The sequence below is a fragment of the Pan paniscus genome, chromosome 8, assembly GCF_029289425.2.
Source record: "Pan paniscus chromosome 8, NHGRI_mPanPan1-v2.0_pri, whole genome shotgun sequence".
NCBI lineage: Eukaryota > Metazoa > Chordata > Mammalia > Primates > Hominidae > Pan > Pan paniscus.
Window position 1 is genome coordinate 86,756,774 of NC_073257.2, and position 25,437 is coordinate 86,782,210.

The 25,437-nt window shown below is 37.1% G+C and overlaps 1 protein-coding gene across 11 annotated transcripts in view; it reads left to right on the forward strand.

Moving 5' to 3' along the window:
* The window catches only part of ADK (adenosine kinase), a 563,972-nt gene that overhangs the window by 455,919 nt on the left and 82,616 nt on the right, over positions 1-25,437 (forward strand). For 3 of the 11 annotated variants that reach the window (XM_034930879.3, XM_034930882.3, XM_034930880.3), the window contains one exon: positions 705-24,763. The exons of the other annotated variants lie outside the window; for them this stretch is intronic. In XM_034930879.3, coding sequence (XP_034786770.1) covers positions 705-925 — 221 coding nt within the window. In that variant the 3' untranslated portion in view covers positions 926-24,763. Of the gene's footprint in view, positions 1-704; positions 24,764-25,437 lie in introns of those variants that run through there. 11 annotated transcript variants of the gene reach the window in all.

The window sequence follows — 25,437 nt, forward strand, 5'->3', positions numbered from 1 at the left end:
GTAAACTGGAGCAATTTAGTATTACCTATGTGTTTGTTCAGTACTCTGCTGAACACTGAAATATAAAATAGGAACCTTAAAGATCTAACTGGGAATTAATATTCATAAAATATAAGTACAAAGTAAAATATAATTATAGTTCTTATCTATTGGTGCTAACTATATGGATTGTATTGACTCAGGAGATCAGTAAATCTTGAAAAAAGATGTTATAGTGAATATGAAGTACATTTGTGTTGAATTAAATATAAAGCCTGAAATAGGCCAAAGATGAAATTACTGTCAAGATATTTTCTTTCTTTTTTAAAATAAATTTTATTCTTTATATTTGAGGTTTATAACATGATGTTATAGGATACATAGATATATATAGATCAACTTTCTTATTTCAGAATGGTCAAAAGCAAGATTCAGAGATTTGTTTCAAAAAATATTTGCTTCAAAGTAGTTCAGTGAGTGGTAGATAAAGTGAGGGTATAAATGAAATGAGACTGGTAATGAATTAATTGTTGAAGCTAGACAGTGGATATATGGGGGCGTCATTATGCTATTATCTCCACTTGTGGATATGTTTTAAATTATCCATAATTAAAACTTTAAAAAAAGAAAGAAAAGTTTTTTAAAAAAAATTTCAAACAAGATTCAGAGATGTTGAGTGGCTTTCCCAAGATACATTGATATCCTTGCTAATCCTTAAATTCTAGGAAGGATTAAAAGAAAGGAGGACAAGTGGGCACAGTGGCTCACACCTGTAACCCTAGCACCTTGGGAAGTCAAGGTGGGAGGATTGCTTGATCCCAGGAGTTGGAGACCAGCCTTGGTAACAGCAAGACTTCATCTCTACAAAAAAAAATTGAAAAAAAAAAAAAAATTAGCTGAGAGAGTAGTGACACATGCCCATAGTCCTGGCTACTTGGGAGGCTGATGCAAGAAGATCACTTGAGCCCAGAAGTTAGAGGCTGTGTTGAGCTATGATCTCTCCACTGCACCCCAGCATGGATGACAGACCAAGACCCTGTCTCCAAAAAAAAAAAAAAAAAAAAAAGAACGGAGGGCAATGGAGTCAAAGAGGATCAAGTAAGCAAAGGCACAAGTACTAGCAATCTTTTATTGTGATGGCAAGAAGAACCACCTTGTTAATTTGTACAAGAGAGAAAAGAAACCATGAAAAGATATCCCTGCACTGATACAAACTATCTGAATTGCTTTCTTCCTATAGTATAAGGATTATTCCTGTCTTAGCAGTGGACAGTTTAGAAAAGTGAAAAACATACAGGCTTCTTATAGGAATTGTAGTACTACCTTCAGATTTACAAAATATTCTTTGGTTGCTCTTTGTGGAGACATTCATTTTAAGTCTTTGTATATTCTGGATATACATACTGTACAAGTGTCTTCCTTATTGTGAATTTGCAGTTTTCCCAAAATTGAAAATTAACCTCCCCATTCTGTGACTGTATTTCCTTGTGAACTCATTTTATTCTTTATTAAATCTATTAAGCCATTCTTAGGAATGCTTACAAGCTGGAATTTATTTGAGGAAAGACACTGGCTAATCTTTGCTGTTCCTACCATATGAAAATGAACTTAAATCAGAGGATGCACTATATCTGCAATGCATGATAAATACAAGATGGATAGAGAATCTGTTCAGTGGTGTCAGCTACAAAAGCAAACATGATAAATGTTAATGCAGTTTTGAGCCCTGGGATAAGCTATTCAGTGCACAAGCGTAGCTGAATCTCTTTGCTATGTTGTTATTCATTGCAGCCAAATAAATGTCAATAATAAAAGAGAATTAAAGATTTTCATTTCCCAGAGGCAGTCCTCTAATACGGCTTGATCTTTCATTTCATTTGTAATTCGTTCTTATGTCAGGATGCAATCATTCGCCAGGCTCTGGGTGTCATGTTAAGCCATTTAATAATGATTAAGAACATAAAAATGCTTGGCCTGTGGGGCAATTCACAAAAGAGATGCCAATTTGTTATTGTTTTCCCTCCTTTCCTCTTGAATATGGATCAGCTTTTTCCCACCTCCTAGCATTAAAATACTAATGGAAGATAGGGAGGGAAAGTGTCCCTTAATTTACCATAAGTGACATTCCAGAATGGCACAAGGCAGTGCTAACACACATATTAAAAGACTAATTAGGAATCATTGTGCCTTAAACCTATTTTTTTTTAATGATACTTTAAGTTCTGGGATACATGTCCAGAATGTGCATGTTTGTTACATAGTTATACACATGCCATGGTGGTTTCCTGCACCTATCAACCCATCATCTACATTAGGCATTTCTCCTAATGCTATCCCTCCCTGAGCTCCCCCACCCCCCGACAGGCCCTGGTGTGTGATGTTGCCCTCCTTGTGTCCGTGTGTTCTCATTGTTCAACTCCCACTTATGAGTGAGAACATGCAGTGTTTGGTTTTCTGTTCCTGTGTTAGTTTGCTGAGAATGATGGTTTCCAGCTTCATCCATGTCCCTGCAAAGGACATGAATTCATCCTTGTTATGGCTGCATAGTATTCCATGGTGTATATGTGCCACATTTTCTTTAGCCAGTCTATCATTGATGGGCATTTGGTTTGACTTTGCTATTGTGAATAGTGCTGCAATAAACATATGTGTGTATGTGTCTTTATAGTAGAATGATTTATAATCCTTTGGGTATATACCCAGTAATGAGATTGCTGGATCAAATGGTATTTCCTGTTCTAGATCCTTGAGGAATCGCCACACTGTTTTCCACAATGGTTGAACTAATTTACACTTCCACCAACAGTGTAAAAGCATTCCTGTTCCTCCACATCCTCACCAGCATTTGTTGTTTTATGACTTTTTAATGATCACCATTCTAACTGACATGAGATGGTATCTCATTGTGGTTTTGATTTGCATTTCTCTAATGACCAGGGATGATGAGCTTTTTTTCATGTGTTTGTTGGCCGCATAAATACCTTCTTTTGAGAAGTGTCTGTTCATATCCTTTGCCCACTTTTTGATGTGGTTGTTTGTTCGTTTTTTGTAAATTTGTTTAAGTTCTTTGTAGATTCTGGATATTAGCCCTTTGTCAGATGGACAGATTGCAAAAATTTTCTCCCATTCTGTAGGTTGCCCGTTCACTCTGATGATAGTTTCATTTGCTGTGCAGAAGCTCTTTAGTTTAATTAGATCCCATTTGTCAGTTTTGACTTTTGTTCCCATTACTTTTGGTGTTTTAGTCATGAAGTCTTTGCCCATGCCTATGTCCTGAATGGTATTGCCTAGGTTTTCTTCTAGGGTTTTTATGGTTTTATGTTTTATGTTTTAAGTCTTTAATCCATCTTGAGTTAATTTTTGTATAAGGTGTAAGGAAGGGGTCCAGTTTCCGTTTTCTCTATATGGCTGGTCAGTTTTCCCAGCACCATTTATTAAATAGGGATTCTTTTCCCCCATTGCTTGTTTTTTGTCAGATTTGTCAAAGATCAGATAGTTGTAGATGTGTGGCATTATTTCTGAGGCCTCTGTTCTGTTCCATTGATCTATATATCTGTTTTCATACCAGTACCATGCTGTTTTGGTTACTGTAGGCTTATAGTATAGTTTGAAGTCAGGTTAGCATGATGCCTCCAGCTTTGTTCTTTTTGCTTAGGATTGTCTTGGCTATACGGGCTCTTTTTTGGTTCCATATGAAATTTAATTTTCTCTAATTCTGTGAAGAAAGTCAATGGTAGCTTGATGGGGAAAGCATTGAATCTGTAAATTACTTTGGGTAGTATGACCATTTTCACGATATTCTTCCTATCCGTGAGCATGGAATGGTTTTCCATTTGTTTGTGTCCTCTCTTATTTCCTTGAGCAATGGTTTGTAGTTCTTGAAGAGGTCCTTCACATCCCTTGTAAGTTGTATTCCTAGGTATTTTATTCTCTTTGTAGCAATTGTGAATGAGAGTTCACTCATGATTTGGCTCTCTGTTTGTCTATTATTGGTGTATAGGAATGCTTGTGATTTTTGCACATTGATTTTGTATCCTGAGACTTTGCTGAAGTTGCTTATCAGCTTAAGGAGATTTTGGGCTGAGATGCTGGGGTTTTCTAAATATACAGTCATGTCATCTGCAGACAGAGACAATTTGACTTCCTCTCTTCCTATTTGAATACCCTTTATTTCTTTCTCTTGCCTGATTGCCCTGGTCAGAACTTCCAATACCATGTTGAATAGGAGTGGCGAGAGAGGGCATCCTTGTCTTGTGCCGGTTTTCAAAGGCAATCCTTCCAGCTTTTGCCCATTCAGCGTGATACTGGCTGTGGGTTTGTCATAAATAGTTCTTATTATTTTAAGATATGTTCCATCAATACCTAGTTTTTTGAGAGTTTTTAGCATGACGGAGTGTTGAATTTTATCGAAGGCCTTTTCTGCATCTATTGAGGTAATCCTGTGGCTTTTGTTATTGGTTCTGTTTATGTGATGGATTACGTTTCTTAATTTGCATATGTTGAACCAGCCTTGCATCCCAGGGATGAAGCCGACTTGATCATGATGGATAAGCTTTTTGATGTGCTTCTGGATTCAGTTTGCCAGAATTTTATTGAGGACTTTTGCATCAATGTTCATCAGGGATATTGGCCTGAAATTTTCTTTTTTTGTTGTCTCTGCCAGGTTTTGCTGTCAGGATGATGCTGGCCTCATAAAATAAATTAGAGAGGAGTCCCTCTTTTTCTATTGTTTGGAATAGTTTCAGAAGGAATAGTACCAGCTCCTCTTTGTACCTCTGATAGAATTCAGTTGTGAATCCGTCTGCTCCTGGGCTTTTTTTGGTTGATAGGCTATTAATTACTGCCTCAATTTCAGAACTTGTTATTGGTCTATTTAGGGATTCAACTTCTTCCTGGTTTAGTCTTGGGAGGGTGTATGTGTCCAGTAATGTATCCATTTCTTCTAGATTTTCTAGTTTATTTGCGTAGAGATGTTTATAGTATCCGCTGATGGTAGTTTATATTTCTGTGGGATCAGTGGTGATCTCCCCTTTATCATTTTTTATTGTGTCTATTTGATTCTTCTCTCTTTTCTTCTTTATTAGTCTAGCTAGCAGTCTATCTATTTTGTTAATCTTTGCAAAAAACCAGCTCCTGGATTCATTGATTTTTGGAAGGGTTTTTTGTGTCTAACTCCTTCACTTCTGCTCTGATCTTAGTTATTTCTTGCCTTCTGCTAGCTTTTGAATGTGTTTGCTCTTGCTTCTCTAGTTCTTTTAATTGTGATGTTAGGATGTCGATTTTAGATCTTTCCCGCTTTCTCCTGTGGGCATTTAGTGCTATAAATGTCCTTCTTAACACTGCTTTAGCTGTGTCCCAGAGATTCGTTGGGTCTCTGTTCTCATTGGTTTTAAAGAACTTATTTATTTCTGCCTTAATTTCATTATTTACCCAGTAGTCATTCAGGAGCAGATTTTTCAGTTTCCATGCAGTTGTGTGGTTCTGAGTGAGTTTCTTAGTCCTGAGTTCTAATGTGATTGCACTGTGGTCTGAGAGACTGTTTGTTATGATTTCCATTATTTTGCATGTGCTGAGGAGTGTTTTACTTCCAATTATGTGGTCAATTTTAGAATAAGCGTGATGTGGTGCTGAGAAGAATGTATATTCTGTTGATTTGGGGTGGAGAGTTCTGTAGATGTCTGTTAGGTCTGCTTGGCCAGAGCTGAGTTCAAGTCCTGAATATCGTTGTTAATTTTTGGTCTCGTTGATCTAATATTGACAGTGGGGTGTTAAAATCTCCCACTATTATTGTGTGGGAGTCTAGGTCTCTTTGTAGGTCTCTAAGAACTTGCTTTATGAATCTGGGTGCTCCTGTATTGGGTGCATATATATTTAGGATAGTTAGCTCTTCTTGTTGAATTGATCCCTTTACCATTATGTAATGCCCTTGTTTGTCTTTTTTGATCTTTGTTGGTTTAAAGTCTGTTTTATCGGAGACTAGGATTACAACCCCTGCTTTTTTTTTGCTTTCCACTTGCTTTGTAAATATTCCTCCATCCCTTTATTTTGAACCTACGTGTGTCTTTGCACATGAGATGAGTCTCCTGAATATAGCACACCAATGGGCCTTGACTCTTTATCCAATTCCCCAGTCTGTGTTTTTCAATTGGGGCATTTAGCCCATTTACATTTAAGGTTAATATATTATGCATGAATTTGATCCTGTCATTATGATGCTAGCTGGTTATTTTGCCCGTTAGTTGATGTGGTTTCTTCATAGTCTTGATGGTCTTTACAATTTGGTATGTTTTTGCAGTGGCTGGTACCAGTTTTTCCTTTCCATATTTAGTGCTTCCTTCAGGAGCTCTTGTAAGGCAGGCCTGGTGGTGACAAAATCTCTCAGCATTTGCTTGTCTTTAAAGGATTTTATTTCTCCTTTGCTTATGAAGCTTAGTTTGGCTGGATATGAAATTCCGGGTTCAAAATTCTTTTCTTTAAGAATGTTGAATGTTGGCCCTCACTCTCTTCTGGCTTATAGGGTTTCTGCAGAGAGATCAGCTGTTAGTCTGATGGGCTTCCCTTTGTGGGTAACCCAACCTTTCTCTCTGGCTGCCCTTAATACTTTTTCCTTCATTTCAACCTTGGTGAATCTGAAAATTATGTGTTTTGGGGTTGCTCTTCTCAAGGAGTATCTTTGTGGTGTTCTCTGTATTTCCTGAATTTGAATGTTGGCCTGTCTTGCTAGATTGGGGAAGCTCTCTTGGATAATATTCTGAAGAGTGTTTTCCAACTTGGTTCCATTCTCCCCATCACTTTCAGGTACACCAATCAAATGTAGGTTTGGTCTTTTCATATAGTCCCATATTTCTTGGAGGTTTGTTAATTCCTTTCCATTCTTTTTTCTCTAATCTTGTCTTGATGCTTTATTTTATTAAGTTGATCTTCAATCTCTGATATGCTTTCTTCTGCTTGATCAATTTGGTTATTATATTTGTGTATGCTTCACGAAGTGTTCGTTCTGTGTTTTTCAGCTCCATCAGGTCATTTATGTTCTTCTCTAAACTGGTTATTCTAGTTAGCAATTCCTCTAACCTTTTTTCAAGGTTCTTAGCTTCCTTGCATTGGGTTAGAACATGGTCCTTTAGCTCGGCGGAATTTGTTATTACCCACCTTCTGAAGCCTACTTCTGTCAATTTGTCAAACTAGTTCTCTGTGCAGTTTTGTTCCCTTGCTGGTGAGGAGTTGTGATCCTTTGGAGGAGAAGAGGCATTCTGGTTTTTGGAATTTTCAGCCTTTTTGCACTGGTTTTTCCTTATCTTCGTGGATTTATCTACCTTTGGTCTTTGATGCTGGTGACCTTCAGATGGGGTTTTTGTGTGGACATCCTTTTTGTTGATGTTGGTGCTATTCCTTTCTGTTTGTTAGTTTTCCTTCTAACAGACGCCTCTGCTGCAGGTCTGCTGGAGTTTTCTGGAGGTCCACTCCAGACCCTGTTTGCCTGGGTATCACCAGCAGAGGCTGCAGAACAGCAAAGATTACTGCCTGTTCCTTCCTCTGGAAGCTTTGTCCCAGAGGGGCACCCGCCAGATGCCAGCTGGAGCTCTCCTGTATGAGGGGTCTGTCGACCCTTGCTGGGAGGCATCTCCCAGTCAGGAGGCATGGGGGTCAGGGACCCAGAGGCAATCTGTCTGTTAGGAGAGCTCGAGCACTGTGCTGGGAGATTTGCTGCTCTCTTCAGAGCTGGTAGGCAGGAAAGTTTAAGTGCCGAAGCTGTGCCCACAGCTGTTCCTTCCCCCAGGTGCTCTGTCCCAGAGAGATGGGAGTTTTATCTATAAGCCCCTGACTGGGGCTGCTGCCTTTCTTTCAGAGATGCCCTGCCCAGAGAGGAGGAATCTAGAGAGGCGGTCTGGCTACAGTGGCTTTTCCAAGCTGCAGTGGGCTCCACCCAGTTCAAACTTTTTTTGCGAACTTTGTTTGCATCTTTGTTTACACTGTTAGGGGAAAACCGCCTACTCAAGCCTCAGTAATGGCAGTCGCCCCTCCCCCCACCAAGCTTGAGCATCCCAGGTCGACTTCAGACTGCTGTGCTGGCAGCGAGAATTTCAAGCCAGTAGATCTTAGCTTGCTGGGCTCCGTCGGGGCAGGATCCGCTGAGCTAGACCACTTGGCTCCCTGGCTTTATCCCCCTTTCCAGGGGAGTGAACAGTTCTGTCTCGCTGGCATTCCACACGCCACTGTGGTATGAACAAAAACTCTTGCAGCTAGCTTGGTGTCTGCCCAAACAGCAGCCCAGTTTTGTGCTTGAAACCCAGGGCCCTGGTGGTGTAGGTACCCGAAGAAATCTCCTGGTCTGCGAGTTGTGAAGACCATGGGAAAAGTGTAGTTATCTGGGCTGGAGTGCACCATTTCTCATGGCACAGTCCCTCATGGCTTCCCTTGACTAGGGGAGGGAGTTCTCCACCCCTTGCACTTCCCCGGTAAGGTGACGCCCCACCCTGCTTCCGCTCGCCCTTTGTGGGCTGCACCCACTGTCTAATCAGTCCCAATGAGATGAGCCAGGACTCTCAGTTGGAAATGTAGAAATTACCCGCTTTCTGCGTTGATCTCACTGGGAGGTGCAGACCGGAGCTGTTCCTATTCAGCCATCTTGCCAGCCACCCAAACCTATTTTTAAATGATCACACTGTTAAGTTTGCAGTACTTAGCAATAATGTATCAAAATGTTTCCTTGGAGTTTTATTCTACAGACCTATCTCCTTTTGAGATATGATATATATAAACTACTTTGTCTTATTTTATAAATTTAATTCTTTAAATTGCCTGTAAATCTAAAGTATTTTCCGCTCACCCTGTTTTATGGGTCATACCTCTTTCAGATTGAGTTTCCATCTACCCTAGAGGTTCTGTCACATACCAATCATTGTTTCAGTCCTTGCAGGTTAATTGAGTTTCAAAAAAATTTTCAAGGGAGTGCTGGGCACTGAAGAATATTAAGAGTAACAGGCTGGGCAATTCCACAGCTGAGTATATGTCCAAAATAATTGAAGCAGGAACCTAAACAGATATATGCCCACCCATCTTCATAGCAGCATTATTCACAATAACCAAAAGGTAGAAGCAATCAAAGTGTCCATCAACAGATGAACAGATAAATAAAATGTGATATATACATACAAAGGAATATTATTCAGCTTTAAAAAAGAAGGAAATCCTAACATGCACTACAACATGGATGAAGCTTGAAGACATTATGCTAAGTGAAGTAAGCCAGTCACAATGGGATAATTACTGTGTGATTCCATTTATGTGACATACCTAGAGTAGTTAGCTTTATAGACAAAGTAGAATGATGTTAGCCAGGGGCTGGGGGAGGGCTGAATGGGAAGTTATTGTTTAATTGGTAAAAAGTTTCAGTTTTGCAGGATGAAAAAGTTGTAAAGATGGGTAGTGATAATTGCACAATAATATGAATGTACAATGGCACTGAGCTGTATATTCAGTAATGCTTAAAATGTTACATTTTATGTATATTTTTATTTTTTAAGCATATTTTTCAATTTAAAAAAAATTAAACATAACCTAAAGAGTAAGATGCTGGGGGTGAAGGCAGAAAAGATGACTGTCCATTTTGATCCTCTTTATAAATATTGAATGAATCTGTTGAATAACATGGCAGTAAGGTGAAGGAAATCATTTCTGTGTTTATAAACTGGAAAAACTAACAGTGTTCTTTACCTGTTGGAGAGCAACTACTAATGAGATCTTCATACAATAAAACCTTATTATATTAAGCATGGTAGTAAAAAAGTAAATATATATATGTATGTAAATACATATATAGTGCTTTATAGAAAGTTTAAACTTCCCCAAGTTTCTATACTAAATAAATCACCAAAAATTGGAGAAAGCAATACAACTTTTGTTCTGAATTGGAAATAATGTGTTTCCAATTAAATAGGTCCACTGAAAAATAAACTGTAGATTTTTCTGTTTCGTTTGTTTTAAGACCAGGCCTCGCTCTGTCACCCAAGCTGGAGTACAATGACACAATCATGGCTCACTGCAACCTCAACCGGGCTCAAGCGATCCTCCCTTCCCAGCCTCCTAAGTAGCCGGGACTACAGGTGCCTACCACCCTGCCCAGCTAATTTTTTTGTATTTTTTCTTTGGTGGAGACTGGATTTTGCCATGTTGCCCATGCTAGTCTCAAACTCCTGAGCTCAAGTAATCTGCCTTCCTAGGCCTCCCTCCTAAAATGCTAGGATTATAGGTGTGAGCCACCACACCTGGCCTAAATTGTAGACTTTTCTGAACACTCAGAATTCTTATTTGAATTGTAATTTTTCACAAAGGGAGAAAATATATTAAGTCAGATGTTTTCAACTGGAAGACTGGTGCTATCACATCAAAATCACCTAGTGAGTTTTTGGTAAATACAGTCCTACCTTTTTTTTTTTTAATTTTAGAATTGGGGGAGGGTGTGATACTTTTTCAGGGTTGTTACATGGATATATTACATAAGGCTGGGATTTGGGCTTCTATTGAACCCATCACCCAAACAGTGAATATAATACCCAATAGGTAGTTTTTCAACTCACCCCCACCCACTTCCTGCCTCCCCCTTTATGTCCATGTATACCCATTGTTTACCTCCCACTTATAAGTGAGATTGTGGAGCATATGGTTTTCTGTTTCTGGGTTAATTCACTTTGGATAATGTCCTCTGGCTGCATCTATGCTGCTGCAAAGGACATTATTTCCTTCTTTGTTATGGCTGCATAGTATTACATGGTGTATATGTACCACACTTTCTTTATCCAATCCGCTGTTGATGGACACTTAGGTTGATTCCATGACTTTGCCATTATGAATAGTGCTGTAATAAACATAAGAATGCAGGTATCTTTTTGATAGAACAATTTCTTTTACTTTGGGTAGATACCCAGTAGTGGGGTTGTTGGATTGAATGGTAATCCTGTTTTTAGTTCTTTGAGAAAGTTCCAAACTGCTTTCCACAGGGGCCGAACTAACTTACATTCCCACCAACAGTATGTGTTTCCTTTTCTCTGTATCCTCGCCAATGTGTAATTTTTTTACTTTTTAATAATAGCTGTGCTAACTAGTATTATGATATCTCATTGTGGTTTTAATTTGCATTTCTCTGATTATTAGTGATGTGGAACATTTTTCATATGTTTGTTGGCTGCTTGTATGTTCCCATTTTTAAAAATTTTATTGATTTATTTGTATTTTATAGAGAAAGGGTCTTGCTATGTTGCTCAAGCTGGTCTCACACTTCTTGAGGCTCAAGCAGTTCTCCTGCCTCAGCCTTCCAAAGTGCTGAGATTACAGACATGAGTCACCATGCCCAGCTGTATGTCTTATTTTGAGAAGCATTTGTTCATGTCCCTTGCCTACTTTTTAATGGAGTAATTTGGGTTTTTCTTGTTAATTTGTTTAGGTTCCTTATAGATTCTGGATATTAGTCCTTTATTGGTTGCATAGTTAGCAAATATTTTCTCCTATTCTGTAGGCTGTCTGTTTATTTTGTTGATAGTTACTTTTGTTGTGCAGAAACTCTTTAGTTAAGTTACAATGGTCAATTTTTATTTTTGTTGCATTTGCTTTTGAGGTCTTAGTCATAAATTCTTTGCCTAGGCCTATGTGCAGAATAGTTTCTCCTAGGTTTTTTCTAGGATTTTTATAGTTTGAGGTTTTATGTGTAAGTCTTTAATCTATCTTGAGTTAATTTTTGTATATGGTGAGAGGTTGGGGTCCAATTTCATTATTCTGCATATGGCTAGCCAGTTTTCCCAATATCATTTATTGAATTGAGTGTCCTTTCATCACTGTTTATTTTTGTTGACTTTGTTTAAGATCAGTTGGTTGTAGGTTTGTGGGTTTACTTCTGGGTTCTCTATTTTGTTCCATTGATCTATGTGTCTATTTTTGTGCCAATACCATTGCTATTTTGGTTACTATACCCTAGTAGTATAGTTTGAAGTCAGGTAATGTGATGCCTCTAGCTTCGTTTTTTGCTTAGGATTGCTTTGGCTATTCAGCTACCCTGCCTTCTTAAAAGCACCTTTCTTTCAATCTGATACAACCCTGTGAGGAGTATTAGAAAATACAACTTCAAGGAGATGTTTGAGAATGCGGGCAGTACAGTCTGGGGCAAGGGGAGTGTAGGATTATGTATGGTTGAAAATGTTCCCTTTGGTGATATAGCAATGCTGTCTATCCTCCACCTGTCACTTTGAGAATCACTGGATTAGGTGATTTAATAATGCTGCAAGTTCCGTGATCCGCTGGAAAAATGAAAACAGAACTTTTTAACAGCTAAGGGTCTAGTTCTTCAATAACTCAGGCCTTGGGAAATGCTTCTTTTTTCGATCCTTCAAAATCCATCCACACTTACAGGCAATCTACAGTTTACTTTAAATAGTCTCCTACTTTTGAGGTGCTTATAATTTAACATAGTTACATCCCAATGCCCTTTGTCATTTTATTTTAAGTAAATAGGGTTATTGACGTTACTTGTCTTCATGTTCCTGAGTCCTTAAAGAAACGTGTTACCTCATCTGCTAGTTAAGTTTTCATGTTCTATGAAAACACTCAATGCTGCCCATTACTCTGTAAGAAAAGGTCAGTGTGATTTGCAATTCTGGTAGACGTAAAGTTCAGAAAATGTGCGTTAGAAAATGCAAACTCTAAAGGAAAACAATCTCAGCATTGGAAGAATAATGTCAGCACATGATCCCAACTCAAAATATTAATATAAATCATTTTGAAAATGTCTCTACTACAGCCAAATCAATTTTAAATGATAATCTTGTTGGCTTAGATTGGTGATGGTAAAGATAGAATAAACTAAGTGGCATTCTTTTAAAATGTCTTGTATGGCATTCATAGAAAAAAGTTCTTACCAGGTAAGATCTTAGAGAAAATATATTTCTCACCTATGAATGTAAGTTACTAAGTTATTAGCTCATGTTCCATTTTTAGATTATTGTAATCACAAAAGATAAACTCCTTTAATTAATTGGTCAAAAATAATTTAGAATAACATGTGAACCTGTCACATTTTTGACAAAGTAGTATCTTTGGGATGTGGTTCATTTAGTTCAGTGATCTCAAGCCTGAAGAAATGAGACTTCTTTCAACTCCCACCTTTTTATTGAAAAGGATCCTGCTAGAAGGCAAAATAAGAGGCAACCTATCCTAAGCAGATATAACCCCTATTATAGCACTGATTTCTGGAGGGATGTTTAAGTCAGATTTGTTGAGATATAGATTACATATAGTAAAATCCACAAATATGTTACTAAATAACATGTAACAACCACCGCAGACTATAGACCACCTTGTACAGTTTGTATTGAAGTATAATGCGCATACAAAATTGATACAACTTTTCATTAAGTGGATGGACCTGTGTAGCTATAACCAGATCAGGAAATACAATACTTATAGCACTTAAGAAGCTTCTCCTTGTGCCCCCTCCTAATCTTTATCCCCACTGAAGGTAACCATTGTCTTAGCTTCTACTACTGACAGTTAGCTTTGCCTGTTTTTGAAATGGAACCACTCAGTATGTAGACTTTTGTCTGCTCTATCTCCATCCATTTTTGTGCACTTTCTTACTTTTTGACAACATAAGATCCCCCGGGCTCACGTTGTATTTTCTCCACTTCAGTCCTGTAATCAACTATTTCTCCAAGGAACCCTGGTTCCCTTTATTGAAGAATGGTTTTTAGAAACCTGTAACTGTGCTCTAGATATGCTCTTTGTTCCTTGAGTGTCTTTGGTTCTAGGCCCTCTTAGCAAACAGAACTTGGCAATATATGTATGTATAATAACCTATGTATACTCACTCATCTATATTTATTTCTGTATCTATATGTTTATATATTTTTAAAACATGAAGTCATACTGATAAATTTTATTTCAGTCCAGCAGCACAAGGTTCATTCTAGCCTTCATTCTTCCTTTTTTACAACTTCTTCCTTTGACATTGAAAATTCTGGCTCTCATTATCTAAAATGTATTTACTTATTTGTTTTATCCTAAAGTAGTTTTGAATTGCTCGCCCATACCCTTGTATGAGAAGGAGATTTACCCTTTAGAGTATAATATTTGCTTACAGTTCTTTTTTTCTGTAGCCCAATAGTGTCCAGTCAATATATAGTTATCCAAAGTAAATTAGCTCTTTTATTTCATCCGCTCATTATGGTTACATTATTCATTTGTAATACAGGTAGGGTCACTTGTTAAGAGTATTCCATTTTCGTTTCTTTTCACATCCTAATTGGGGTTTTATTTTCTCAATAAAATTCACTTTTTGTAGTGTCAAGTTCTGTGGGTTTTGACAAACACATAAGATCATGTAACCACCACCATAGTTATGATACCAAAGAGTTACATTTTTCAGTTCCGGATTTGCAAGGATGGTACCAATATAAACTCCCCCAATTTTATGAGATGGCACTAATTGTTCCACATCTCTACCAATATTTGCTACTATCCATCTTTTTAATTTTAGCCATTCTGGTGAGTATGTAATAGACCTCATAATGATTTTGATTGGAATTTTTCTGATGTGTAGTGAGATGGAGCTCCTTTTCATCTGCTTACTGGTATTTGTTTTTTTGTGTGTAGTTTTGTTTTGTTTTGTTTTTTTGAGATGGAGCCTCACTCTGTCGCCCAGGCTGGAGTGCAGTGGCGGGATCTCGGCTCACTGCAATCTCCACCTCCTGGGTTCAAGCGATTCCCTTGCCTCAGCCTCCCTAGTAGTTGGGACTACAGGTGCCCACCATCACGCCTGGCTCATTTTTTTATTTTTAGTAGAGACGGGGTTTCACCATGTTGGCCAGGCTGGTCTTGAACTCCTGACCTCAAGTGATCCACCTGCCTCGGCCTCCCAAAGTGCTGAGATTACAGGCGTGAGCCATCGTGCCTGGCCTTGCTTACTGGCATTTGGATATCATCTTTGATTGTATTGTTGTTGGGGTCTTTTGCCCATATTGAGTTGTCTTATTGATTTAGAATTCTTTTTACAGCCTGTATGCCAGTCTTTTGTTAGATAAATGTATTGTAGATATCTCCTGCTACTCTGTGGCTTGCCTTTTCACTCTCTTCATGGTATCTTTTGATAAACAAAAGTTCTTGATTTTAATATAGTGCAATTCATAATGTTTTCCCCTTATGATTAATGCTTCTTATATTCCTTTAAAGAAAATCATGGCAGATCTCAAACTTGTGAAGATACTCGTCTGTTGTTTTTTTCTAAAACTTCTATTCTTTTACTTTTTTCAACTAGCACAATTCATCTAAGATTAATTTATATATATATAAGGTGTAGGATAGGGAGAATGATTCATTTATTTTGCCCATATGAATAACCAATTGACCTGGCATCATTCATTGACAGGAATATCCTTTCCCTAACTGCATTACATTGACACCTTTGTCATGTTTCAGATGACCTTATATGGGTGAGTCTTTTTTTAGGCTATTTCATTGTCCTCATTCTCTATCCTTTACCAATTGCACACTCTCATGATAACTTAGGTTTATAATCAGTCTTTTTATCTGGCAATGTCAGTCTTCTGAGTTTGTTCTTCAAGATTATCCTGGCTTTTCTTGGCTCTTTGCGTTTCTACTTAAATTCTAGAACTGGCCTGTTAATTGTCAACAAAGGAATTTTTTAAAAATTCCTTACTAGAATTTTTTCAGATTATATTGAATCTGCAAGTCAATTTGGAGAAAACTTATTTCTTTACAGTATTTTGTCTTCCAATCCATATTTTCCTCTATTTATGCAGTCTTTAATTTTTCTCAGGATGTTTTTTTCTTTTCAGTGTAAAGGTCTTGTATATGTATCTTTTGTAAGATTCTTAGGTTTTCGATGCTATCTATTTTTAAATGGCATCCTTTTAGGTTTCTGTTTCTATTTGTTTTTTACTGGTATATAGATTTCTAAATAATGATCTTTTTCACATATTAACTGCAATAACATATCAGATAATTATTTTGGATTTTCTATGCATATAATTATACCATCTGTGAATAAAAATAATTGCATTTCTGCTTTTCCAATTCTCATACAGTACTTTTTTTCTTACTACACTAGTTAGCACAGTAAGACATGTAGAATACAAGTAAATTGAAATGGTTATAGTGAGCACCTTTGTCTTATTCCCGATATCAGTTGAAAAACCTTCAATATTTTATCAAAAAGGATAATGTTTGCTATAGTCTCTTTGTAGATACTCTATCAGATAAAGGAAATTTCTTTCCATTAATAGTTTGCTAAGAGTTTTTGTTTTGTTCTTAAGAGATTTTTTAAAAATCATGAATAGTTGTTGTACTTCATCAGATAATGTTTTTGAATGTAAAATTACTATATGATTTTTTTCCCTTTTTTCTTTTAATGTGTGAATTACAGATTGATTATGGAAAGATATTTCACCTTTGCATTCTTGGAATAATGCCAACATTGACATATCTTTTTAATGTCTTATTGGATTTGATGTGATGTTATTTTGTTTTCTGTTTGTTTTTTTGAGAGAGGGTCTCGTCTTGTCACCCAGGCTGGAGTGCAGTGGTGCTCTCCAGGCTCACTGCAGCCTCCACCTCCTGGGCTCAAGCAGTCCTCCCACTTCAGCCTCCCAAGTAGCTAGGATTACAGGCACGTACCACCACGCTAATTTTTAAAATTTTTTGAAGAGACGAGGTCTCACTGTCTTGCCCAGGCTCATCTTGAACTCCTGGGCTCAAGCAATTCACCCACCTTGGGCTCCCATAGTGCGGGGATTACAGGTGTGAGCCCCCATGCCAGCCTTGCTTTATGTATTTTAAAGCTATCTTAACTAAGTGTATATAAATTTATAATTCTCACATCTTCCTGATGCATTGAACCTTTTACCTTATGAAATGTCCTTCTTAATCTCTAATGATGCATCTTGCCTTAATATCTATGCCAGCTTTCTATTGGTTAGTGTTTACATGATATCTTTTTTCATTCCTTTATTTTCAACCTTTCTGTGTTCTTATGATATGACTTTTGTTGTTTTTTAATTAATTCTGACAATCTTCATATTTTAATCGGCCTGTTTATATTTAATATAAGTTACTAATGTATTTGTGTTCATATCTTACATCTTACTCTTTGTTCTGTCTCACATGTGTATCTTCTTTTTTCTCTCCTTTCCTGCTGTTTTTGGATTGATCAAGTATTTTTTTCTTTTTCTTCTCATTTAGCTTCTCGGTCTTGCCCTGTTGCCCAGACTGGAGTGCAGTGGTGTGATCTCAGCTCACTGCAGCCTCCACCTTCCAGTTTCAAGTAATTCTCATGCCTCAGCCTCCTGAGTAGCTGGGATTACAGGCATGCGCCATCATAACCAGCTAGTTTTTGTGTTTTTATTAGAGACAGTTTTGCCATGTTGGCCAGGCTGGTCACTAACTCCTGACTTCAAGTGATCCGCCCGCCTCGGCCTCCGAAAGTGCTGGGATTACAGGCGTGAGCCATCGTGCCCAGCCTGAATTCTCAGTTTTTGTTTGTCTGAAAGTTTCCTTTTGCCTTTCAATGTGTATAGTTCTCTATGTTGGGAGTTATACTTTTTGAGTTCTTTATAAATGGCTTTCCATTATCTTTTGGATTCTCTTATTTTTGTTGAGAAGTCAGCTGTTGCTCTTATTCTGCTCTTTGATATATAATATTTTTATTTTCTCTAGCTGCTTTTTAGAATTTGTCAAACTTTAACTTTATCCTTGGTTCTGGTTTTCCTTTTATTTATCCTGCTTGGATTTTTAGTGCTTCTTGAATCTGTGATTGATGACTTTCATCAGATTTGGAAAATTCTCAGCCATTATCTCTTTAGATACTAGAACTGTTTATACTTGGGAATCTAGTTATACATATACTAGGTCTTTTCATTGTATCCCATATGCCTTTTATGCTCTTTGTGTGTGTGTGTGTGTGTGTGTGTGTGTGTGTGTTTTACCCCTTTTCCTCCCCGAGCTTCAGGCTGTATATTTTGCACTGACCTGGCATTTAGTTCCCTGATTCTCTCTTCTGCTTTGTCCCATCTGCATTTCAAAACATCCAGTGAGGCTGGGTCCAGTGGCTCATGCCTGTAATCCCAGCACTTTGGGAGGCCAAGGCAGGCAGATCACTTGAGGCCAGGAGTTCAAGACCAGCCTGGCCAACATGGTGAAACCCTGACTCTACCAAAAATAGAAAAATTACCTGGGCATGGTGGCAGGTGCCTGTACTCCCAGCTACTCGGGAGACTGAGGCAGGAGAATTGCTTGAACCCAGGAGGCAGAGGTTGCAGTGAGCCAAGATTGCACCACTGCACACGAGCCTGGGAGACAGAGCAAGTCTCTGTCTCAAAAAAAAAAAAAAAAATCTAGTGGATACTTTATTTCAATAGTCCCTTTTTTATTTTCTAAAGTATCTGATTATTTCTTATTCATCCTAGTTCTATAGTATAATCCTCTACCTTGTCATCTATTTTTTTCTAACATATTAATCATAGTAGTAATAAATTCTGTGTCTGAAAACTACAATATCTCAGTCATTTGTAGGTCTGGTTTTTAAAGATTTTTTTTAATTTCCACATAATAATTGCAAATATTTATGGGGTACATAGTGATGGGTTTGGTGTTTTAAGAGAGGGTCTTGCTCTGTCACCGAGGCCAGAAGGCCAGAGTCCAGTGGCGTGATCACAGCTCACTGCAACCTGTATCTTCCAGGCTCAAGAGATTTTCCCAACTCGGCCTCCTGAGTAGCTGGGACTACAGGCACATGCCACCACACCTGGCTAATTTTTTTTATTTTTATTAGAGATGAGGTCTCGCTGTGTTGCCCAGGCTGGTCTCAAACTCCTGAGCTTAAACGATCCTCTCACCTTGGCCTCTCAAATTGCTGGGATTATGGGCATGAGCCACGACACCCTGCCCATCGTGATGTTTTGATACATATAATGTATGGTGATCAAAGCAGAGCAATTAGCATATCCATCATCTCAAACATTTATCATTTCTTTGTATTGGGAACATTCAATATCCTCCTTCTCACTATTTGAAACTATGTAATATATTATTGTTAACTGTAGTTATCCTACAGTGCTGTAGAACACTAGAATTTATTCCTCCTATCTAGCTCTAATTTTGTATACTTTTAAAAATCTCTCCCTATTGCCTCCTTCTGCTTACCCTTCCCAGCCTCTAATATCCTCTGTTCTACTTTTTACTTCTGTGAGATCAACTTTTTTTAGCTTCCACGTACGAGTGAGAATACATACTGTTTAATTTTGTGTTCCTGGCTTATTTCATGTAACATAATGTCTTACAGTTCCATCCATGTTATGGTGAATGACAGTATTTCATTCTTCTTTATAGATAAGTAGTATTCGATCATGTATATATACCACACTTTCTTTATCCATTTATCTGTTGTTGGACATTTGGGTTGATTTCATGTCTTGGCTATAGTGAATAATGCTGTAGTAAACATGGGGGTGCAAATGTCTCTTTAACGTACTAATTTCCTTTCCTTTGGAGAAATACCCAATATTGGGATTGCTGGATCATATGGTAGTTCTGTTTGTTTCTTTTCTCTGCATCCTCACCAGCATTTGCTTTTTTTTCTCTCTTTTTAATGATAGCCATTCTTACTGGAGTGAGATGATACCTCACTGGTTTTGATTTGCATTTTCCTGATGATTAGTGATAATGAGCTTTTTTCCCATTTTTTTGGCCATTTATATATCTTCTTTTGAGAAATGCCTGTTCAGGTCATTTGCCCTTTTTTTAAACACAGTAGAGTTTTTTGTTTTTATTTGTTTGTTTGTTTTTTTACTGTTGAGATGTTTAAGTTCCTTGTATATTCTGGATATTAATTCCCTATCTGATTAGATGAGTAGGTTGTATGTATTTTTTTCTATTCCATAGGTTGTCTTTTCACTCTGTTGATTGTTTCCTTTGCTATACAGAAGCTTTTCAGTTTGACATAATCCCATTTGTTTATTTTTGCTTTTGTTGCCTGTGCTTATAAAAGGTTGTACTCATAAAACATTTTCCCAGACCAATGTCTTGAAGTGTTTCCCTTATGTTTCCTTCTAGTAGTTTTATTGTTTTGGGTCTTACATTTAATCCATTTTGAGTTGATTTTTACAGAGGGTGAGAGCTAGGAGTCTAGTTCCATTCTTATGCATATGACTAGATGCATATTTAGTTTTCCCAGCATCATTTATTGAAGAAACTGTGCTTTCTCCAGTGACTATTCTTGGTGCTTTTGTCAAAAATCAGTTGACTGTAGATACGTGGATTAATTTCTGAGTTCTCTATTCTGTTCCATTGGTCTTTGTGTCTGTTTTTATGCCAATAACATGCTGTTTTGGTTACTATAGCTTTGTCATATATTTTGAAGTCTGATAGTATGATACCTCCAGCTTTGTTCTTCTTGCTCAGGATGTTTTTTACCATTTAGGGTCTTTTCTGATTCCATAGAAATTTTAGAATATTTTTTCTATTTCTGTGAAGAATGTCATTCGTATTTTGATAAGGGTTGTATTGAATTGGCAGATCACTTTGGGTAGTATATAGGTCTGTTTTTTTGTTTTTGTTCAGTTTGGTTTGTATTTCCTTTTGGGGCTTGTTTCTTGGTTTGCCTGATAATTTTTTATCAAATGTTAAACATTGTCCATAATAAATTATAGAGCTTCTGTTAGTGTAGAGTCCAATTAGATCTAGGACTAAGCCACCTCAAGGTTGGGTTATAGTTTTTGTAAGACCCAGTCTACCTCTCATTTGCTTCCACTTCTATACCATGGCCCTCCTGGAATCTCAACTGAAATCCTGGTGTTTTTATGAGATCCCTACTCATTAATGGGTTCTGAACTCCAAATTTTATCTGTTTTGTGTACCATACAACTAGCACAATCACCACTCTGCCTTATGGATGCCTTATACTTGGTGTCTTGGCCTCTTGTCCTGCTTCCTGACAAGTGTGGCAAATACCTTGAGTAGAGTATTTCCTCTCCTGAGTTTCAGGCCTACTTTATTGTTTTCCCCTCCTCTTCAGGATCACGACCCTCAGTTCTGTCTGTCTTGACAGTCCCAAACTCGAATTTTTGTCTTACCACCCACTAGAGATTGCAAAAAGTTATGTTGGCTTCTCTGCCTCTTAGTAGTAGTCCATTGCCCAGATTCTCAGCCTCTTACCCGACACAGGAATTTGCAAATACCCTAGGGAGAAAACGACTTTTTGAATGTCAGTTTAGCTCTTTAAGATCCTCTTCTCTCTGAGACCTTCTCTTGTCAAATTTTGACTACCTTGTCAGCTCTCTCATCCCTTCTTTATTTAAAAAAAAAAAAAATTAAGCTTTTCTGCCTTTTTGTGGTCTGGGAATTGGTTTACTACAAGCTATGGCATTAGAGCCTAACCAATAGGTCCCTATTGAATACATTTTTTTATTATTAAATAGAAAAATACATAGCCCGAGAAAGTTAAGTGGGCTTATCTGTGTATTAAGGAATACTGTTTTTAGGAATGTGACTTAGGAATACTGTTCTTCATACCGCACTTTGGGAACTGCTGGATTAGGTCACTTTCCCAAGGTCTCAGAATTAGAAACAGAAGCAGCTAGATTAGAACCCAGCCTCGGCCTGGTGCGGTGGCTCATGCCTGTAATCCTAGCACTTTGGGAGGCCAAGGCGGGAGGGTCACCTAAGGTCGGGAATTCAAGACCAGCCTGACCAACCTGGAGAAACCCTGTCTCTACTAAAAATACAAAATAAGCCAGGTGTGGTGGCGCATGCCTGTAATCCCAGCTACTCGGGAGGCTGAGGCAGGAGAATCGTTAGAACCCGGGAGGCGGAGGTTGCGGTGAGCCGAGATCACACTGTTGCACTCTAGCCTGGACAACAAGAGTGAAACTCCGTCTCAAAACAAAAAACAAAAAACAAAAAAAGAACCCAGCTTCTTGAATCCCAGACTAGTCCAATCTGTTCCATACCATGTTAACTCATTGGCTTACATCTGTGGTTTTCAACCAGAAACAACTTTCCCCCTTCCTTTCAGTTATGACAACTGGCTGGTATGGAAGAGTTGGGTCTTCCACTGGCATTTTGTGGGTAAAAGCCAGGGATGCTGCTATATATCCTATAATGCACAAGACAGCCAATCCACAATAAAGAATTATCTGGCCCAAATTATTAATTGCATCAAGATTAGAAAAGCCCTGTCTTACAGTATCCCTCAAAATTTATATATTTAAAGGATCACTGGCTGATTCCTCTTTACACTTAATCATAAGGTCAACACCAATAGGCTTTAGTAGGATAAAGCATCTTTATCCTACTAAACTACATCCAGAGGCCCTTTGACCCAAGAAAATGTCCATATATGATCTAGTCCGTACTTGCTTAACTGTGTTTCTCAAAGCTTTTGCCAAATATGCTCCAATTCTAAGACTTCTCTTTAGTTAGAATTTGTTAGAGCTGGAAAACTTTCTGGTGTAGAATTGTGCGTGCATATCTTGTAAATGCATTTTGTATGCAGGAATGGATATCTAGATGATAGTGACATTTACCTACACATTTATAGATTTTATTTATATATATACACATATATACATAATATATATGTATTCTAGGCATATATATATATATACACACACATTAGTCTAAATGGTTCTTAGAAAATTTATTCATTTTGGTTTATAACTCTAATCAATTTCTATAATCAAAAGCTCTTGAAAATGTAATACAAATAGATATTTAATTAAAGAGGTATATTACCAAATGTTTTTCAGAATAATTATTGTTTGTACCAGTGAGTATTTCTTTCAGAAATTCAATTAGACTCTAAAATTCATTTTTCAGAGCATTACAACTTGGCGGCAAAATTTTCTTTTGGCTGAAACACTGCATGCAAGCTTTTGGCTCAGATAAAAATCTTTGGAAGTATAGCTGAAAAGTCTGATTCAGATAATTGAATGGCTAAAATTTTCCTTGTTTAAAAGGAATAAACTGGTTACACGTGAAATATTAAAAACTGTATTTAAATGGATAGTTAACTATTGCCTTATTTCTTTTAAGTCTTAACCAAGCTGGCTTATCCTATTTCAACTGCTCTAGAACTCACATCATTTTTGATTCATTGATTTTTTTTTTTTTTAGTATCCCAATAGAAGCCATCATTTCTAAGGTTCCACCCCAACTTTGCTGAGCCTTGGCCCAGAAAATTTGTTTAGCTTTTCTCTGCTGTTGTTAAGCTATTTTAAATTTTAAATTTTTGTGTTTTTAAACCTTTCTGTGTTTTTAAAGCCTTTCTGGTTTAATAAACAATTCTAAAATCTCAAGAAAATATCCAAATTCTTTTGTTAATAATTTGGCACTTAGCCATCTATTCAATTTATTTATCATGGTAAATTTTGCTTATACTTAATTATTTCCTCTAGTCCTAGAACTCCACCCCTTACCATAATAAAGGGGCCGTTTATAAAACAGGTGTTTTTGTAAGTAATTCACATGGTTTAGTATGCAAAAAGTACAATAATAGAGCTGTTTAGCTGTCAGTACTTGTGAGGAAGTAAGCAGTTTTTTCGTTATTAGGATGACCATATAACTTATTAGAAAAACTCAGATGCTTTTGAGAGTGAAAGAGCGGGGTGCTATTAATAATACTAGGACAGTTCTGGGCAAACCAGCCCATATGGTCACACTAATCATTATAGATATTTAAACAAAAATATTTGGTAAAATGAATTTGTGTATTGGTTGAGGTTTTTGGCTGTGTTTATTTCTAACATTTCTTCCAGTGAAAAGATTCTTGATCATGTGCTAAGTATATGCCAGGTAATATAGAACTTAAAAAAAACATGAGAACCTCTAATCTCAAGCAGGACAAGTTGGAGAGGCAAGATACTTATAGATAATGCAGTAATGTAACAGCACAAATAAATTCAATTCATTATGGTTTTATTGAGTGCCTACTGTATGTCAAGAATTGTGGTTATAAAGATGAACAAAACAAAAACTCCTTTTCTTGAAATCTAGAAGAGACATACTTAAATAATATGATGTGAAAAATGATATTATTTTCATGAACTAATTTTTATAGAACAAATGGAACAAGAAGTTGGGGAAAGCTTTTCGAAGCAAGTGATGTATGAACTAGGCCTTGAGGAATCCTTACAATTTTGGCAAGTTGAGATTACAAAGGTATTCAAAGTTAATGAGATAATAAAAGCAAAAGGCAGAGTCCTTCATATGATTTGTTACAAGAAATGGCAGAAGGGAGATATGGGGCAACCATCTCTGAAATGGTAATTGTGATGGGATTTAAATGCTATGCTGGGCAATACATTATTAAGTGCTTAAAGTATATATATATAGAGAGAAGACATCCTTTGGACTGAGAAACATTTTGTGGTCAGTTTACCATAATTCCATAAAAGAAAGGAATCACACTTCCATTTGTTTATAAAGCCCTGTTTCAGAGGGATCAACAAATACTAAAGATGAAAATCCTTTTTTTAATTAAATGCTAAAGAATAAAAGCTGCAATAATCCCTCTAAAAAGTATTAGTGATGAACAATCCCATGGGGTTATAGTGAGACAAATGTGATAGGGTTAGAAAAATTGTAGAGAAAAATTATGGTAAAAGCACTAGGGAAATGCCTTAGAAAATTAATACAGATTGGCTTGGTTTAAAGACGGTAAATAAAGACTAATGCAAAAGGCTAATGAATTCAGTCATGGAGAAAGTTTATACTATAGTGTTTGCTAAAAGAATTACCACTAGATGGGATTTTATTAAGCATTTTTTTATTTAAAGAAAAAGGGTAACTCATTAATAAAATGTGTAGTTGATACTAAATAAATAAATCAACTAGTGTAGTTGATACTAAATTAGGAGATAGTGTAGTTGATACTAAATAAATAAATCAACTAGTGTAGTTGATAATAAATTAGGAAGATACTGTAGCTGATACTAAATTCTAGAAATTCTGGTAATAGACTCTAGAAATAGATGTTTGAAATAGGTGTTTAAAATAATATTTTAAAGAAAATCATATTCACCCCATTTTAAATCCACATAGAAGCAGCAGTTAACATTAAAAACTTGTGTCCACTTCCAGGAGATAGTCATGGTTTAAGGGTCCAGAAATCAATGGTAGAATCACCTGAAATTTAGAACAGTAGAAATATGTCTTCACTAAAGAGTCTAAATTTTTTTTTTTTTTTTTTTGGAGGAGTCTTGCTCTGTCCCCAGGCTGGAGTGCAGTGGCACGATCTCAGCCCACTGCAACCTCCACCTCCTGAGTTCAAGCGATTCTCCTGCCTCAGCCTCTTCCAAGTAGCTGGAACTACAGGTGTGTGCCACCATGCCTGGCTAATTTTTTGTATTTTTAGCGGAGATGGGGTTTTACCATGTTTACCAACTGGTCTTCAACTCTTGACCT